General features: G+C 46.2%; 1 protein-coding gene across 3 annotated transcripts; it reads left to right on the forward strand.

Moving 5' to 3' along the window:
• The first annotated feature begins 12,976 nt into the window (after nt 1-12,976).
• Nucleotides 12,977-18,250, forward strand: RAN (RAN, member RAS oncogene family). Of its 3 annotated transcripts, none has more exons than XM_032603223.1 (7): nt 12,977-13,075; nt 13,666-13,711; nt 14,124-14,208; nt 14,288-14,413; nt 15,645-15,832; nt 16,010-16,180; nt 16,270-18,250. In XM_032603223.1, the coding sequence occupies exons 2-7, from the start codon at nt 13,676-13,678 to the stop codon at nt 16,312-16,314; spliced, it is 651 nt and encodes a 216-aa protein (XP_032459114.1). In that variant the 5' UTR covers nt 12,977-13,075; nt 13,666-13,675; the 3' UTR covers nt 16,315-18,250. The 3 variants fall into 3 exon arrangements, with proteins under 3 accessions (XP_032459114.1, XP_032459115.1, XP_032459116.1); XM_032603224.1 differs by having other exon boundaries at nt 12,999-13,075; nt 13,669-13,711; XM_032603225.1 differs by lacking the exon at nt 12,977-13,075 and adding an exon at nt 13,164-13,263.
• Nucleotides 18,251-18,684: the final 434 nt, after the last annotated feature.

The raw sequence follows: 18,684 nt of genomic DNA on the forward strand, positions 1-18,684 counted from the left end.
CCTAATTGCTTTAGGTGTAAGGTTAAGTTGTTTACTTGAGATTTTTCTTGTTTCTTGAGGTAGGCTCGTGTTGCTATAAACTTCCCTCTTAGAACTGCTTTTGCTGCATCCCATAGGTTTTGGGTTGTCGTGTTTTCATTGTCATTTGTTTCCAGGTATTTTTTGATTTCCTCTTTTATATCTTCAGTGATCTCTTGGTTATTTAGTAGTGTATTGTTTAGCCTCCATGTGTTTGTATTTTTTACAGATTTTTTTCCCTGTAATTGATATCTACTCTTATAGCATTTTGGTTGGAAAAGATACCTGATATGATTTCAATTTTCTTATATTTACCAAGGCTTGATTTGTGACCCAAGATATGATCTATCCTGAAGAATGTTCCACGAGCACTTGAGAAGAAAGTGTATTCTGTTATTTTTGGATGGAATGTCCTATAAATATCAGTTAAGTCCATCTTGTCTAAAGTGTCATTTGAAGATTGTGTTTCCTTATTTATTTTCATTTTGGATGACCTTTCAATTGGTGAAAGTGGGGTGTTAAAGTCCCCTACTATTATTGTGTTACTGTCGATTTCCCCTTTTATGGCTGTTAGCATTTGCCTTATGTATTGAGGTGCTCCTATGTTGGGTGCATAAATATCTTTAACTGTTGTATCTTCTTCTTGGATCATTATGTAGTGTCCTTCTTTGTCTCTTGTAATATTCTTTATTTTAAAGTCTATTTCATCTGATATGAGAATTGCTACTCCAGCTTTCTTTTGATTTCCATTTGCATGGAATATCTTTTTCCATTCCTTCACTTTCTGTCTGTGTGTGTCCCTAGGTCTGAAGTGGGTCTCTGGTAGACAGCATATATATGGGTCTTGTTTTCATATCCATTCAGTCAGTCTATGTCTTTTGGTTGGAGCATTTAATCCATTTACATTTAAGGTAATTATTGATATGTATGTTTCTATTACCATTTTCTTAATTGTCTAGGGTTTGTTTTTGTAGGTCTTTTCCTTCTCTCATGTTTCCCGCCTAGAGAAGTTCCTTTAGCATTTGTTGTAAAGCTGTTTTGGTGGTGCTGAACTCTCTTAGCTTTTGCTTGTTTGTAAAGGTTTTAATTTCTCCATCGAATCTGAATGAGATCCTTGCTGGGTAGAGTAATCTTGGTTATGGTCTTTTCCCTTTCATCACTTTAAATATGTCCTGCCACTCCCTTCTGGCTTGCAGAGCTTCTGCTGAAAGATCAGCTGTTAAACTTATGGGGATTCCCTTGTAGGTTAATTGTTTCTTTTCCCTTGCTACTTTTAATATTTTTTATTTGTATTTAATTTTTGATAGGTTGATTAATATGTGTCTTGGTGTGTTTCTCCTTGGATTTATCCTGTATGGGACTCTCTGTGCTTCCTGGACTTGATTGACTATTTCCTTTCTCATATTAGGGAAGTTTTCAACTATAATCCCTTCAAATATCTTCTCAGTCCCTTTCTTTTTCTCTTCTTTTTCTGGGGCCCCTATAATTCAAATGTTGTTGTGTTTAATGTTGTCCCAGAGGTCTCTGAGACTGTCCTCAATTCTTTTTACTCTTCTTTTCTTTATTCTGCTCTGCGGTAGTTATTTCCACTATTTTATCTTCCAGGTCACTTATCCGTTCTTCTGCCTCAGTTATTCTGCTATTGATTCCTTCTAGAGAACTATTAATTTCATTTATTGTGTAATTCATCATTGTTTGTTTGCTCTTTAGTTCTTCTAAGTCCTTGTTAAACGTTTCTTGTATTTTCTCCATTCTAATTCCAAGATTTTGTATCATCTTTACTATCATTACTCTGAATTCTTTTTCAGGTACACTACCTATTTCTTCTTCATTTGTTTGGTCTGGTGGGTTTTTACCTTGTTCCTTCAACTGCTGTGTGTTTCTCTGGCTTCCCATTTTGCTTAACTTACTGTGTTTGGGGTCTCTTTTTCACAGGCTGCAGGTTCGTAGTTCCCATTGTTTTTGGTGTCTGCCCCCAGTGGGTAAGGTTGGTTCAGTGGGCTGTGTAGGCTTCCTGGTGGAGGGGACTGGTGCCTGTGTTCTGGTGGATGAGGCTGGATCCTGTCTTTCTGGTGGGCAGGTCCACGTCTGGTGGTGTGTTTTGGGATGTCTGTGACCTTATTTAGATTTTAGGCAGTCTCTCTGCTAATGGGTGGGGTTGTGTTCCTGTCTTGCCAGTTGCTTGGCATGGGGTGTCCAGCACTGGAGCTTGCTGGTCATTGAGTGGAGCTGGGTCTTAGTGTTGAGACAGAGATCTCTGGGAGAGCTTTCACCGTTTGATATTTCGTGGGGCCAGGAGGTCTCTGGTGGTCCAATGTCGTGAACTTGGCTCTACCACCTCCGAGGCTCAGGCCTGATGCTTGGCCGGAGCACCAAGACCTTGTCGGCCACGTGGCTTTTTGCCTCTTCGACTCTTCTCCCACCTTTTGGGGTCCACTCTTGCTCAGCTGTTCATGGCCCAGGCGGCGGGAATAGGGGGTGCTGGCAGAACCATCTCTGTCAGCCTGAGTCTCTTTTAAAAGGGAAAGGTAGCAGCTGGAGCATGGCAGACAGTCCTCCACGTCTTCCCGCACCCCAGTGTTGTACAGTATCCGTAGCAGCAGCCGCCGTAACCACCACCTCCTAAGCCGAGAAACAATCAGTTAACTTATTTAACTGTATTTAAATACTAGGGGACATTTTAAAAATCCATTCAAATTCAGACCTCTAAAAAATGATTGTCGGTCTTCCCTGGTGGCACCGCGGTTAAGAATCCGCCTGCCAGTGCAGGGGACACAGGTTCGAGCCCTGGTCCGGGAAGATCCTACATGCCACAGAGCAACTAAGCCCGTGCGTCACAACTACTGAACCCGTGCTCTAGAGCCTGCAAGCCACAACTACTGAGCCCGTGTGCCACAACTACTGAGCCCGCGAGCTACAACTACTGAGCCCACGCACCTAGAGCCTGTGCTCCACACAAGAGAAGCCCCTGCAATGAGAAATCCGCGCACCACAACAAAGAGTAGCCCCCGCTCGCCACAACTAGAGAAAGCCCGCATGCAGCAACAAAGACCCAATGCAGCCAAAAATAAATAAACTTATATCAAAAAAAAAAAAGACTGTCAATTGACCACAGGATTGTTTGCTCTGTCAGTTGAAGACTGTTAGAATTCACTTTGTCTTCTCCTGACCCAGATACAGAATGTACATTTAAATGAGGATGAATCTTTTAAGGTATTTGGAAATGCAATAGCCTTGTTTAATTTATCATTATGCAAAGTTTAGAAACAGGCTACCCTTTTTTTTTTGCGGTACGGGGGCCTCTCACTGCTGTGGCCTCTCCCGTTGCGGAGCACAGGCTCCGGACGCACAGGCTCAGAGGCCATGGCTCACGGGCCCAGCCGCTCCGCGGCACGTGAGATCTTCCCGGACCGGGGCACGAACCCGTGTCCCCTGCATCAGCAGGCGGACTCTCAACCACTGCGCCACCAGGGAAGCCCCTAGGCTACCCTTTTAAAGATGGGACTGAATACATTATCTGGAAACAGCCTTATGATGTCACATATTGTCTTAATCTTCTACTGCTGCTATAACAAATTACCACTATATTAGTGGCTTAAAACAACAAAAATTTATTATCTTACAGTCATAGGGGCCAGATGTCTCACTGAGCTAAAATCAGCCTTTTCTGGAGGCTCTTCCCTCTTCCAGCTCCTAGAGGTACCCATGCTCCTTGACTCACGGCCCCTTGCTTCATCTTCAAAGCCAGCAGTGTAGCATCGTTCTGACCTTTCTTCCATTATCGCATGTTTTACTCTGAACACAGCCTGTGCTCCACTTTGTAGGACTCCTGTGATCAGACAAGGCCCACCTGGATGGCCTCTGCACTCAAGGTCCTTACCATTAATCATACCTGCCAAGTCCCATCTGCCATGGAAGATAACATAGTCACAACAGGCTCCTGGGACTAGAGCATGGACATCTCTTGGGGCCATTTTTCTGCCTACGACACATACTCTTGGCTTATTTTTCAGAGAATCATTTAATGTATTCGCTTATGTGAGTGGAAAGGAAACAGGATGACATACTCCACAGATCATGACTCATGACTTCTGTTTTAGCATTGATATTATCCAAGAGAAAAAAAAAATACTTGAAATGCTATCATCAGATCACTCCTGAGGAGACACTCTTTGAGCTACGAGGCTGAAATGGCACATGGGGATCAAAGAGATACACATATCCCTGATAATCAGGAAAAGCAAATCAAAACTACAATTCATCACTATTTTCCCAACTTCTAGGGAAAATAGAAAATACACATCCCTTTGACCTAGCAATTCCTCTTGAGGAATCTAAATTTCCATGACTGGAATCCCCTGGTGGTCCGGCAGTTAGGACTCTGTGCTTTCACTGCTGGGGGCCCGGGTTCGATCCTTGGTCAGGGAACTATGATCCTGCAAGCCACCAGCGTGGCCTTAATTAATTAATCAATTAAAATTCCATAACAACAATAGCCCCGGGATGTAAATAGATATGTTTAAGGATATTAACTGCTGCATTGTTTTAGTGAGAAAAAAGCTTCAAAACAAATGACTCTTGGTAGTGTAAGATCTGAACAACTTGGGATTCACCAGTGTAGTGACTATTATGTAGGAAGACACAGAGTCCTGCTGCTTCACCGGCCTCCATCTAAGTGAGGTGTATACATCCAGGCAGTCCTGACACGTGCTGTCAGCACTGGCAGAAGAAAGCAGTCATCACACTGCCTTAAGCTTGAACCCCAGGTCTGATCCGTTCTACCAAAGCATACTGTGAATTCCTGTATTTCGTAAACCCTGTGCTACGGGTTGAATTGTGTCTGCCCCAGAAAGATGCACCTAACCCCTGTACCTGTGAATATGACCTTATTTGAAAATTGGGTTTTTGCAGATGTAATCAAGTTAAGAGGAGGCCGAGGACGGGTCCTCATCTTATAAGAAGAGATTAGGACACAGACACACACGGAGGCAGGGACACAGGAAGAATGCTATGTGATGTCAGAGGAAGCATTGCAGTTTTATCTGCAAACTGAGGGGCCCCAAAGATGCCAGCAGACTTGCAGCCAAGAGAAGGGCCTGGAAAAGATTCTCCCCGAGAGGCTCCAGAGATCATGGCCCTGCCGTGAAGACCTTAATTTCAGACTTCCAGAACTGTGAGAGACTAAAGTTATGTTATTTTAAGGCACCCAGTTGGTGGTAGTTTGTTATAGCAGCCCTAGGAAACCAGTACACCCTGGAATTATCTTATAAATAGCACAGGGATGCTATATTAGTGATTACTCTGTCTTATAAGAGTTAGTTTGTGCAAAGGAAGTATTCAAAATGTACCACAATTTTTTGAGTTATTTGTAGTGAGGTGGATGGACCTAGAGTCTGTCATAGAGAGTGAAGTAAGTCAGAAAGAGGAAAACAAGTACCATATGCTAACACATATATATGGAATCTAAAAAAACAGTACAGATGAACCTAGTGGCAGGGCAGAAATAAAGACGCAGACGTAGAGAATGGACTTGAGGACACAGAGGGGAAAGGGGAAGCTGGGATGAAGTGAGAGAGTGGCATGGACATATACACACTACCAAATGCAAAATAGGTAGCTAGTGGGAAGCAGCCGCATAGCACAGGGAGATCAGCTCGGTGCTTTGTGACCACCTAGAGGGGTGGGATAGGGAGGGTGGGAAGGAGACGCAACAGGGAAGAGATATGGGGATATATGTATACATATAGCTGATTCATTTTGTTATACAGCAGAAACTAACACACCATTGTAAAGCAATTATACTCCAATAAAGGTATTTTTTAAAAGTACCACAATTTCTGAAACCCTGAAAAAATATACATATTGAAATTTTAGATATATATACGATTAAATATATACTCGAAAACAAATATAGTGGAATTTTTCATACACACTTAAAATTATACACCTATATATCCACATGTATAAATATCTATCTATAGATACAGATACTGTACAGATACTATACTATGTATATATATATTACAGTTGACCCTTGAACAATGCAGAGGTTAGGAGTGCCCACCCTCCACGAAGGCAAAAACCCACGTATAACTTACATAATCCTCTGTGTCCGTGGTTCCTCCTAATCTGTGGATTGAACCAACTACGGATCATGTAGTACTGCATTTTCTTTTCTATTAATTTATCTATCTTTGGCTGCGTTGGGTTTTTGTTGCTGCGTGCGAGCTTTCTCTAGTTGCAGCGAGCGAGGCTACTCTTCATTGCACTGCCAGGGCTTCTCATTGCGGTGGCTTCTCTTGTTGCGGAGCACGGGCTCTAGGCGCGTGGGCTTCAGTAGTTGTGGCTCGCGGGCTCAGTAGTTGTGGCTTGTGGGCTCTAGAGTGCAGGCTCAGTAGTTGTGGTTCACGGGCTTAGTTGCTCCACAGCGTGTGGGATCTTCCCGGACCAGGGCTCGAACCCTTGTCCCCTGCATTGGCAGGTGGATTCTTGATTTGCAATGTTGCGTTATGTCTACTGTACAGCAAAGTGATTCAGTTATACATGTACTGAATACTGAATGTATATATATATACACATTCTTTTTCATATCCTTTTCCAATCTGGCTTATCACAGGATATTGACTATAGTTCCATGTGTTATACGGTAGGACCTTGTGGTTTATCTATTTTATGTATAATACTTTGCATCTGCTAACCCCAGACTCCCAATCCACCCCTCCCCCTCCCACTCCCCCTTGGCAACCACAAGTGTGTTCTCTAGGTCTGTGAGTCTGTTTCTGTTTGGTAGATATGTTCACGTGTGTCGTACTTTAGATTCCACGTATAAGTGATATAATATGGTTGCAATTTTTACTGTTGAAAAAAATTTGTGTATGAGTGGACCCATGCAGCTCAAACCCCTGTTGTCCAAGGGTCAACTGTATATAGCTACTAGGTGTCTCTCTACCTATATCTGGAAGTAAATATAAATACTAGAGATCTAGATAGATACACAGACAGATGGACAGATAGATAGATAGGTAGATAGGCCTAAAATGTCCAGGCCTGTCTCAACCTCTGAGAAGCCCTGTTATACCCTACTATATAATTCTGTTTTCTTATGGCATTTCCTAGCCTCTTTCCTCAGACTACACCCTCCTAAAGTGACCTGGGACACAGAATAAAAGCCTCTTTCACAGAGAGGGCTCTGTCCTACTGTGGACTGCCAACAGGCAGCTTTTAAAGTCCTTCTTGCTAAAAAGAAACAACCGTTGTTCCTGACACAAGAGGCCCCTTGCACTCCTGTGGAGACCCTGAGTTTACACAGAAATACAGCCAAGTGTGAGCCCCTCCTGTGCTCTCTGAGCTGGTGCCCTCCAGCTGCACGTCTCCTGGCAGCCTTGGCCTCAGTGCCTCTGCCCTGCCCTCCCCACCACCACCCCCAGCCCCGAATTCTCTTCCCTCCCACACCTCTGTGGCTCCTTCCCTCACCTGCAGGTCTCTGCTCAAATGTCACCATCTTAGGGGAGGTCTGTTGGTCACCCTGCCTCACTGTCGCCCCCTGCCTCTAGCATTTGTATCTTCTTTACTTGCTGTATTTCTCCCCTGAGCAATGACCACTGTGTCACTCATCTCACTTACATGGCCAGTCCACGTCTTGTTCTTCCTTCTAGGACGAAAGATCCGTAAGCCCAGGACCCTGTGGGTCTGCTTTGTTCGCTGCCCCCGTCCTCAGGGAGTGCCTGGTCCCTCGAGGTGCTCTGTAAACATCAACTGAATGAATCTGTATTTTTTCGTCACTGTGTCTCAGACTCACTAAACGAGAGGTTGTGAATTCAGACATCTCAGGGTGCAGGCAGGTCAGTGAGTAGAGCAGGCTGGGTGTCACATGACAAGTGACCAATAGCAAATGACACCAGGTCTCAAGTCGGAGACATGATGGGGAATGTTGGGGTCCGAGGCAAATGGCAGTGTCTGCCCCAGCCGTGGGGGGCAGCGGTATTTACCTCCAGACAGCGTGGCAATGCAAGAAATCAGGCCCAGTGCTTTCCAGTCTAGAAGTTCAACAGAAACCAGGTATCTGGATTTTTACAGGAAATATCCTCACTTTTTGTGTTAGTTATCTATCACTGCAGAGCAAATTACCCTAGAAGTTAATAGCTTGAAGCAACAATGCACGGTATTATCTCACACAGTTTCCAGGAATTCAGGAGTGGTTTAACTGCGGGGTTCTGACTCAGGGCTCAAGAAATTGCAGGTAAGACATAGGCCTGAGTGGGGCTGGCAGATCCACTTCCCTGATGCTCCCCCACAGGCCAGCAAGCTCCTATTGGCTCTTTGCAGGGGGCCTCAGCTCCTTGTTCCATGAATCTGTCCATAGGGCTGTGCCTGTCCTCACCGTATGGTGACCGGCTTCCAGAATGAGTGACCTCAGAGAGCAAGGTGGAAGCCGCAGAGCCTCAATGACTTAGATTCAGAAGTCACACTGTCCATTGTGACACCCTCCATTGGTTAGAAGTGAGTCGCTAAACGCAGCCCATGCTCCAGGAGAGGAGAATTAAGCTCAAGTTTTTGAGGGGAGACATATCAAAGAATTGTGGACTCATTTTAAAATCATCACTTTTTTTTTTTTTTGGCCGCGATGCGTGGCTTGTGGGATCTCAGTTCCCTTACCAGCAATTGAACCCGGGCCATGGCAGTGAAAGCCCAGAATCTTAAGCACTAGGCCACCAGGGAACTCCCAGAACCATCACATTGAAAAACGCTGGGAAGTAGTTCAGATATAAAGCGTGCTGCTCTTCCCCAACCAGTGTAGGACAAACAACAGCTCTGAAGGCTGGATTCGTTCATGGACCGTCAAAGCATATCGTCTGCACCATTCTGTGGGATCAAAGGGCCATATGGCAATAATATATGCAATCCTCACCCTTTTGATTTTAAGGAAGACAATTTCTGTGCTAACGCTAAGAAGTAGCACGTGATCTGTGCATCTCACCCCGAAGGGTGAGAAGGAGCTAGTCACGCAAAGATGTGGAGGAAGAGCATTTTAGACAGAAGGACCAGTAACTGCAAAGGCCCTGGGGCAGGAATGAACTTGGCCGAGGAAAGATTCAGAAAGGTTTGTGTGGTTACAGCAGAATTACATGGAGAGAGACCTGAGATGGGGCAGAGAGATAGGTACAAAATAGGTCATGTAGGACCTGGCTGGCCTTGGGTTTCAGTTATCTGAGTGTGATAGATAGGAAAGCATTGCAGGGGCTAAGAGGGGAGAAGGATGGTCTGATATGTTTTCAGAAGATCACTCTGTGCCTCCCGATAAGATGCACTGAGAAGGACATAGCATCACTTCTGGGGTGTCCCGACCCAAACTGCATACCCTGAATCTAGTCCTGAGGAAATATGAGACACGTCCAAATGGAGGGACATTCTACAAAGCAATGGGCCTATGAAATACTCAGCAAAAGGGTCCAGGCCATGAAAGACAAAGAGGAAGGTACTGTCCTGGATTCAAAGAGACTAGACAGAAAGGGAAAGACAAATACCATAGGATATAACTTATATATGGAATCTAAAATACGACACAAATGAACATATCTATGAAACAGAAACAGACTCACGGACATAGAGAACAGACTGGTGGTTGCCAAGCGGGAGGAGGTTGGGGGAGGGATGGAGTGGGAGGTTGGGGTCAGTAGATGTAAGCTTTTATATACAGAATGGATAAACAACAAGGTCCAACTGGGGCATTCCCTGGCAGTCCAGTGGTTAGGACTCCACACTTTCACTGCCAAGGGCCCAGGTTCGATCCCTGGTTGGGGAACTATAATTCCATAAGCCATGTGGTGTGGCCCAAAACAAAAAAAAGGTCCAACTGTATAGCACAGAGAGGTCCAGTGGTTGAGGCTCTGCACTTCCACTGCAGGGAGCGCAGGTTCGACCCCTGGTCGGGGGTACTAAGATCCTGCATGCCTCGAGGCGCGGCCAGAAAAGAAAAAAAAAAGAAGAATGTATATGTGGGGCTTCCCTGGGGGCGCAGTGGTTAAGAATTCACCTGCCAATGCAGGGGACATGGGTTCGAGCCCTGGCCCGGGAAGATCCCACATGCTGCGGAGCAACTAAGCCCGTGAACCGCAACTACTGAGCCTGCGCTCTAGAGCCCATGTGCTACAACTACTGAGTCCATGCGCCACAACTACTGAAACCTGTGTGCCTACAGCCCGTGCTCCGCAACAAGAAAAGCCATCACAATGAGAAGCCCACACACAGCAACGAAGAGTAGCCCCTGCTCGCTGCAACTAGAGAAAAGCCCTCGCGCAGCACTGAAGACCCAACGCAGCCAAAAATAAATAAATATTTAAAAAGAAAAAGAATGTATATGTGTATAACTGAATCACTTTGCTGTACAGCAGAAACTAACACAACATTGTAAATAAACTATACTTCAATTGAAAACAAAGAGTTAGGGACTAGCAGGACAGGTCAACGTAATGTGTAATCCTGGAGGATCCTGCACCAGATAAGGGCAGGAGGGAGAAAACTGCCAATTAAGTCCTGTACATTTGATAATTCGATATTCGATAACATTCGATATTCGATAACAATATGAATTTCCCAATTTTGGTAAGTGTGCCGTGATTATGTAACAGAACGTCCTGAGGTTTTAAGCAGTACACACAGAGGGGTGTCCTGTTTGCTATTTAGTTTCAAACATCGCAGTGGGAAAAAAATCATATGTATATATATGATCTACAGAAAAATGTATGTACGATATATATACTGTGACACAGCAGGCTAGGATGGTAAAGACAAATGATCAAGTAAATAATGTTAACGTTTGGGGAAATCAAAGGTAATGGATTCTGAAATTCCTTGTACGATTTTTGCAACATTTTTTTTGGTATTTGGCAGCAATTTTTTTAAACTACAGGTTAAGCATCGGCTTGCAATCCACACCGGATGCCAGAGACAAGTAAGTACCTCTGTAAACTGCAAACGAACGAATCACCCAGGAGCTCTGTCTAGAACAGCTAGTACTCTTGGTTTGGTATATACCCCCTTAGCATTTTTGTCGGAAGAAATTTTTTTTGAATGACAAAAGGTATAAACGTGTTCTCACCACCCAGAAGTATATAATGGTTAATAGGCTGTCATATTTGCTTCAAATCACCTTTTAGAAAAAAAGAAGCAGACATTGCAGATAAAGTTACAATCTTTGTTGACCTCTCATCGTTCCATCAGAATCCTTTTCACCATTTCTTGAAGCGACAGCCATCAGAACTCAGTCTATATCCTTGCACTCAATTTTTAAAAACCTACATTCAAGAACTAATATGGTTTCTGTGTATTTGTAAAAACCATAAGCAGTGTTATACTATATGTATAACCTCTATAAAGTTATGTATAGACTCTATAAAGCTATTATCACATCTTCCTTGAACTTGCTTCTTTTTTCTCAACATTAGCCTTTTGAGATCTACCTAACCCTGCTGATTAGATGAGCTTCATTCTTTTTAAATGCTGTACAGTAAGTCCATAGTCTAGATAATAGATTTTATTTATAAATTTCCCTGATGGACATTTATGTAAGTTTAATCTTTTGCTATTATAAATAATGTTGCAGTGATCATTGTGAAATTTGTCTTCTTGGGCATATGTGTGAATTGAACTCTAGGGCGTCTCCCTAGAAATGGAACTATAAAGGTCATAAGTCATGGACACTCATATGTGTTTTATGTTTCTACCTTCCCAAGTGGCCAAACCAGTTTACACTCCCACCAGCGGCATCGAGGTTGGCTTGGTGTTTGCCTGAGGGTCCTTAGGGACCCTCGGACCTGAGTTCCCAGCGGGCAGGTTCTCAGATCTGTTGTGCCCAGTTTGCATCACTTGCGTTCCCAGCAGACTTGTCTGCAAGTGTGCTCAGGACTAGGTAGCTAACTCCTTGTCATTTTGGGTTCTCTTTGCTCTGGGAGGACTCCCCATGGTGGCATCTTTCCCAGGGAACTTGACTATCCTGATGGGGCCATTAGCTGTCTGCTCTTGCTGCCAGCCGTGGATGCTTGCTTGGGGAGAGGGGCCACCATATGAGTTTAAGAATCCGTGGCTGTTCAGACAAATGCCCCAAACTGGCCTTTTATAGTTAGGATGTGTGTGAGTTTGGAGGACTCCCCTCGGCCAACATCTTTGCTGAAAGCCAATGAAGGATAATAACCCACACTTGTTGAGCTGGAGGTGTACCTCATTTTCCATCTTTGACAATACTGAGAGGAGGCTATGCCCCAGGAGAATGTAAGTTCTATGCGTGAACAGTTCTTGTCTGGACCCTTGACCCTGGAACCTAAATACTCATGGATTGCATCCCTGGTTTGTCACTAAGATGAGAAGAGCTGCCACGGTGGGAAACACTAAATTTCATCATCCTGTTTGCAGAATTAGGGCCACAAAGGCTGCCGACCACTTAGATGCTCTAAGAATAAGGTGGCCGTCTTTCCAAGGTGGGAAAAGCATCGGTCTCTGCTACCTTTACTTCCCAGAAGGTCCTGACCGAGACGGGGGCGCGTGGAAAGGGCCGGAGGGAAGGGCGGGTAAGGAGGCCCGCACCCCAACATGGCGCCCGCCCCGGGCCCGCCGTGCCGTGTTTGTACGCAGGGGCAGGGCCTTTGTGTGGGCCACCCCGCGAGTTTCCCGCCCAAGGGGGCCTCGGCCCTCTCCTTCCACTTCTGTTCCCGCGGTGGCAGCTGGGCGCGCCTCGTCGCCGTCGGCGCATGCGCGCGCGGGAACCCGCCCTCTGGGCTGGCGCACGTGGTCCCGCGGGCCGGCGTGCGTGCGCGCGACCGCCTAGCCTCCCGCGCCCGGCGCCCCGCGAGCCTCTCCCTATGCGCCAGGCCAACGGGCACAGCCGCCGGAGCCGGGGCGGCGTGCGTGCGCGTGCGCGAGGGGTCACGTGGGAGCGACGCGGCGCCGTTGCCCCGCCCTCCCTCGGCGCGCGCCGGCGTCGGCTGCGTCTCCGGGCATTTGAATTGCGCTTCCGCCATCTTTCCAGCCCTCAGTCAGACGGGCTCGGAGACGCTTCTGGAAGGTAGTGGGGCCGGGGCGGGGGCTGCGGTGCCGGGGCGGGGGCTGCGGTGCCGGGGCGGGGGCGGGGATCGGGGCGTCTCAGCGGCGGCGGGAGGCGGCCGTGAGGCGGTGGCTGCGTGGGGACCCCGGGCTCCGGGAGGAGGGCCTTCCTTCCTCTCTGGCCGCGAGGGCGCCGGGACCCGAGCCGCGGTGGGCCGGGCGGGCGGCCGGGGCGGAGGGGAGGCCGGGCGGCCGGGCCGCGGGGCTGCAGGAGAGATCCGGCCGGGGCGGCCGGGCGGAGGGCCGGGGGGCGGCCCGGGCTGGCCGCGGGCCGTGACCGGGCGCTTTCCGCGCCGGGGCCTCGGCGCCGAGCGGGCGCGAGCCGGGCCCCGGCGGCCGGGGGAGCCGAGCCGGGGAGCAGCGCCTCGCCGCCATCGCCGTCGCGCGCCCTCGCGGCCCCCGCGCGCGCGTGTGCGTGTGTGTGTGTGTGTGTGTGTGTCGGGGTGGGGGTGGGGTGCGGGCTGCCGGGCTCCGGGGTGGAGGCCTTTGTGGGCCCGGGCACGTGGGGCGGGTCCGGCCATGCGGCCTCACTTCTTTCTCCTCTGCCCGCAGTAGCATCGCGATGGCTGCGCAAGGAGAGCCCCAAGTGCAGTTCAAGGTGGGTATCCGAGGGGGTCGGGAGGAAGGGCGGCCCTAGGAAAGGGGGGCCCCGCGTCCGGACGGCCTTAACGGCGGGGCCTGCTTCGTGACCGCGGCCGGGTGCCGTTGGCCCGCCTCGCCGGCCAGCGTGCTGGTGCTGCGGCAGTGCCTTCGGTCCCCTGACGGCGGGGGGGGGGAGGGGGCGAGCCCCGCCCTGCGCGCGGGGAAGCTGGGCTCGGAGCTCCGCCGGTTCGGGTCATTCGTGAGATGGGACGGGGCTGCTGTCTTAAGATGCTTTGTCTTAGGTGTGCTCAGGGGGCATGTAGAGTTCTTCCCTGTGAGACGGCGGTCCAGAGCACCGGGACAGTCTCACAATCCCGAGGTCCTGAGACCCGTTCCGGTGTTTACTTCAAAGATGTGTTTCCCAACAGCTCGTACTGGTTGGTGACGGCGGTACTGGGAAAACTACCTTTGTGAAACGCCATCTGACTGGTGAATTTGAGAAGAAGTATGTAGGTACGTGGGGGAAACGGCGTGTGAAAACGTGTGGGAGATGGATGAGGTCACTGACTAACTTTCCACGCTTACGTTGCAGCCACCTTGGGCGTTGAGGTCCATCCCCTTGTGTTCCATACCAACAGAGGACCCATTAAGTTCAACGTATGGGATACAGCTGGCCAGGAGAAATTTGGTGGACTGAGAGATGGCTATTACATCCAAGGTAGGTATCTGCCTCGTAACCGGCCGCCTTTGAGGATTTGTAGCTTCCTGTCCAAGGCTGCTTACAGATCATCAGGTCTGTTCCGGCAGACGCGTGCCTCGTGCTGACTGAACTGGCCATTGCGCGATGCGCTTCGATTCAGGAGGTGGGCTGGCTCCTGAGAGCTGACCCTCAGTCGGACGGGAGGAGATCCTGTGGAGGTTGTCTGGTGCCATTTGATTGCATGCTTGCGTCTCCGTAGGCACTGTTTTGAAAGAGGTGATGCGATGTATGTTGAGGCTCTTAATTTAAAAACTGGAAGCAACAGACAAGGTGTTGCTGCAGCCCCAGTATTTGAAAACTTAGGTTTGGGTATATATTTTGGTGGTAGTCGATGATCATTTCTTCTGCACTCCATTAAAAAGGTGGTAAACAGTTTGACCAGATCCTGGACCAGAGGCACTAGGCTTTCTATCTTATAAAATGTTGTATAAGACCAGCCGGTTTCTTTTTAATTTCACTAGGTCTTGCAGAATATTTTTTTCAGAGTGCTTGATTTTAAAAGTGCAAAGGAAATAAATGCATCTCATTATATCCAGCAAAAAGATGAACAAAGAAAATGCTCAATGTAAGACTTTCTCTTGTCATGAAAATCGTTGGGAATCTTTCCATGTCTTTTGCCTTACGAGAGTGTGTACAACTGCAAAGATTCTTCCTCTCCCCTCCCCGCCCCCATTCTTTAGCTAAAAATCTGTTTAAGGTATCACGCATACTCAGAGGCTTACCAGCTTTATCACGGCTGTTTCTGCAGGTCAACATAGAGACTTAACTGAGCTTTTAAAAATAGGCACACTGTATCCTAGTGTGTTCAGCCATTTAAGAACGTTTTTAAAGAGTAGATTGCTAGATCCTCAGAATATGGGAGGTGAGTTCCCTGGAATGCTGATTTATCGTTGATCTACTGGATACTTTTTTGGGATGAGGCAGAACTTACGAAGTATTACAGGTAGAGAGATTTCATATGGTAAGCTGGTCTTTCATGGTTTCATGTACAGTAAAATGGACTTTTAAATAATACTGTGTATTAAAATGATATGAGATTTTTGGAATTGGTAGAGATCTTGAAAATGAGTAGAGAAACGTGGCTGACCTGGACTTAGGCCTGAGACTGTGAGTCCATAGTTCTTAGCATGTTTCATCCATGTAGCAAATTCTTAGGCCGACACTAATTTACTGTAAATGCTCCTTTCAGCTCAGTGTGCCATCATAATGTTTGATGTAACATCGAGGGTTACTTACAAGAACGTGCCTAACTGGCATAGAGATCTGGTACGAGTGTGTGAGAACATCCCCATCGTGTTGTGTGGCAACAAAGTGGATATTAAGGACAGAAAGGTTAAGGCAAAGTCGATTGTCTTCCACCGAAAGAAGAATCTTCAGGTATGTTTCTTAGAACTTACTGGATTTATGATCCTTAGGTAAAATTATAAGTAAAATCCTTAGGTAAAATTATAATTATAAAATTATATAATAAATTATTATAAGTCCATTAAAGTGCTTCATCAATGTCTTTGATGTATGGGTTTTTAAAATTAATTTTATCTCTCATTTAAACAGTACTATGACATCTCCGCCAAAAGTAACTACAATTTTGAAAAGCCCTTCCTCTGGCTTGCTAGAAAACTGATCGGAGACCCTAACTTGGAGTTCGTCGCCATGCCCGCTCTCGCCCCGCCAGAGGTGGTCATGGACCCCGCGTTGGCAGCGCAGTACGAGCACGACCTGGAGGTACGGTGTGTGCGGCTCGGTAGTGCATGCTTTTCGGTTCCTGGTGGTTTCCATCTGGAGCATGACAGCGTTTTCATCTCTGTGTCTAGGTTGCTCAGACAACTGCCCTCCCGGATGAAGATGATGACCTGTGAGAAAAGTGAAGCTGGAGCCCAGCGTCAGAAGTCTAGTTTTATAGGCAACTGTCCTGTGATGTCAGTGGTGCAGCGTGTTTGCCACTTTATTATATAGCTAAGCAGAACATGTGCTTGATGTTTGGGATGCTGAAGGAGATGAATGGGCTTTGGAGTGAATGTGGCAGTTAAAAAAAAAAAAAAAAAAACTTCATTTTTTTGGACCTGCATATTTAGATGTTTTGGAACACAGTTCTTTCCTCCTTAAGTTTCAAATATAAGACTGCTACAGTCACATCACAATATCCAGTGGTGGAATCTTGTTTGTTACTGTCATTCCCATTCCTTTTCGTTTAGAATCAGAATAAAGTTGTATTTCAAATATCTAAGCAAATGAACTCATCCCTCGTTTAAATGAGCATTTTAAAACCACTAACAGGGAAAATTGTGCCATGTTAGTATCTGAATTGCCTTTGCTATTACTACTTAGTTTGAAGTCTGTTAGGTTAAATTCTTCTAATTTTCTGTACATGTGAATCATTTCACACAAATGAAATGACAGGTCAACAGTATTGTATTCGGTAAGTCGTTAAGAGGTGTAAATACCGTCAATGCAGTTAGGCTAAAATAATACCTACCCCACCTGTCTTTTGGCCTAGGTAGTGTCACACCTAGGGAAGAGCTTGTTTGAGGTTTGTGTGACCTGGCAGAATAAAAGTGGTACCTGTTTTAGACGTTTCAAATAGAGATCTTAAGAATAATAGTTGCTTTTATGGCAAAAGTCACCATGTTCTAATGTAGAGCTTCTCAAAGTCTGATGAAACCATACAGATGGTTGCGGGAACTTGAGGGACGTCTCGTCTGTTAAAAATGAATATAAATTGTGCGTTTACTTGCCTTTTGTTTCAGCGTTAACATGTTTAACGTAAAGTTGGTCTTCTGGGAAGATGTTCCACGTTTACCTGCTGTTGTCAAGTACTCCCAAGCTTTAAAGATGTCAAAGATTAAGGATTTCATTGGACACATCACAGCTTTGGTGGGTTTTCTCCCCACAAAGAATTTTTGTGGGCGGTGCAAGGACACAGCAGCCTGCTGCAACAGCAAAGTAGGGCTTAGATTGGCTTCCCAGTGAAGTGAAACAAGACTGCCAGAGTCTCAGTAGGTTAACCACTTATGTTCGTGTGGTTTCCACATGTAAACATGAATTGAGTCCGTCTTGCCTGAGTTTGATCCCATCGACACCATACTGTAGCAATTAGAAGTCAAAGTAAGAGCTGTTTTGCTCATGTAAGTACTATACTCCAGTGCAGTTACCAAAGTGCTTTAGGCGTCCAGTTATCCTTAAACGATTACTTTCCTACCAGAAAGTTCTTTAGGTGTCCAGTTATCCTTAAACGATTACTTTCCTACCAGAAAGTTCTTTAGGTGTCCAGTTATCCTTAAACGATTACTTTCCTACCAGAAAGTTCTTTAGGTGTCCAGTTATCCTTAAACGATTACTTTCCTACCAGAAAGTTCTTTAGGTGTCCAGTTATCCTTAAACGATTACTTTCCTACCAGAAAGTTCTTTAGGTGTCCAGTTATCCTTAAACGATTACTTTCCTACCTAAAAGCTAGGGAGGGATCACGTCAGTATGTGGAGAACTGAAATATAAAGGGTAAAACTGGATGCGTTTTAATTTGTTAAAATATTGAATAAATATTAATAGATTTGAATTGCTGTATATGCTATGCTATATTCAGAACCAGACCTTAACAGATGTGAAGTTTCTTCCCATGATCAGGATGAGATGACTTACACGAAGGGTGTGTGTGTGTAACCTCATGTAGAATGACAAATATGCTGAATCTTAAATGTAACAGTTAAATCTTGCAAACTGCTTGGAGGTGGGAGAGAATTTACGTCATTCGTCGGAAGAAAAAAATTGCCAAATACATTGCTTCTACTTTGCCTGGATTTTCTGAATCATCTGGTGTTCAGTTATCTTGCGGGGAATACGTTTCTGTCTCGTTTATACAAATGGGGACGTTTTCCCCTCAGTTTGAAATCTGGTCTCTAACGGGGGAACCTTCAGTTGAAAGCCAAGCTAGAAATGGCTTCTGAGAACAGAATTGGTCGGAGTAAAAGCATACGGTGCTTTTGAAGACAGTTTCATGATGTGCCCTGGCCAATTTTTAAGACCCCACAGAATGGGTCTTTGGTCCCATCGTTCTCAATACCTAGGAAAGGGCAGAGATGGCCGAAAACGCATTGAACTTGTAAGACCAGTTGCCTGGCTGATCATGTGCACCAGGTAGTGAGAATTTGTGGTCCCTTTTGTAAAAACATGAAGAAATTGACTCGGGACGAGTGACCTTACGTATCGAGGACGCCTTCAGACGCCTTCAGCC

The sequence above is a fragment of the Phocoena sinus genome, chromosome 14, assembly GCF_008692025.1.
Source record: "Phocoena sinus isolate mPhoSin1 chromosome 14, mPhoSin1.pri, whole genome shotgun sequence".
NCBI lineage: Eukaryota > Metazoa > Chordata > Mammalia > Artiodactyla > Phocoenidae > Phocoena > Phocoena sinus.

Bases quoted from the DNA above. Each gene is read 5' to 3' on its own strand.
- RAN (XM_032603223.1), top strand. From the start codon at position 13,676: ATGGCTGCGCAAGGAGAGCCCCAAGTGCAGTTCAAG. The intron at 14,209-14,287 runs GTACGTGGGGGA...CTTACGTTGCAG, and splicing joins ATTTGAGAAGAAGTATGTAG to CCACCTTGGGCGTTGAGGTC. The intron at 15,833-16,009 runs GTATGTTTCTTA...TCATTTAAACAG, and splicing joins ACCGAAAGAAGAATCTTCAG to TACTATGACATCTCCGCCAA.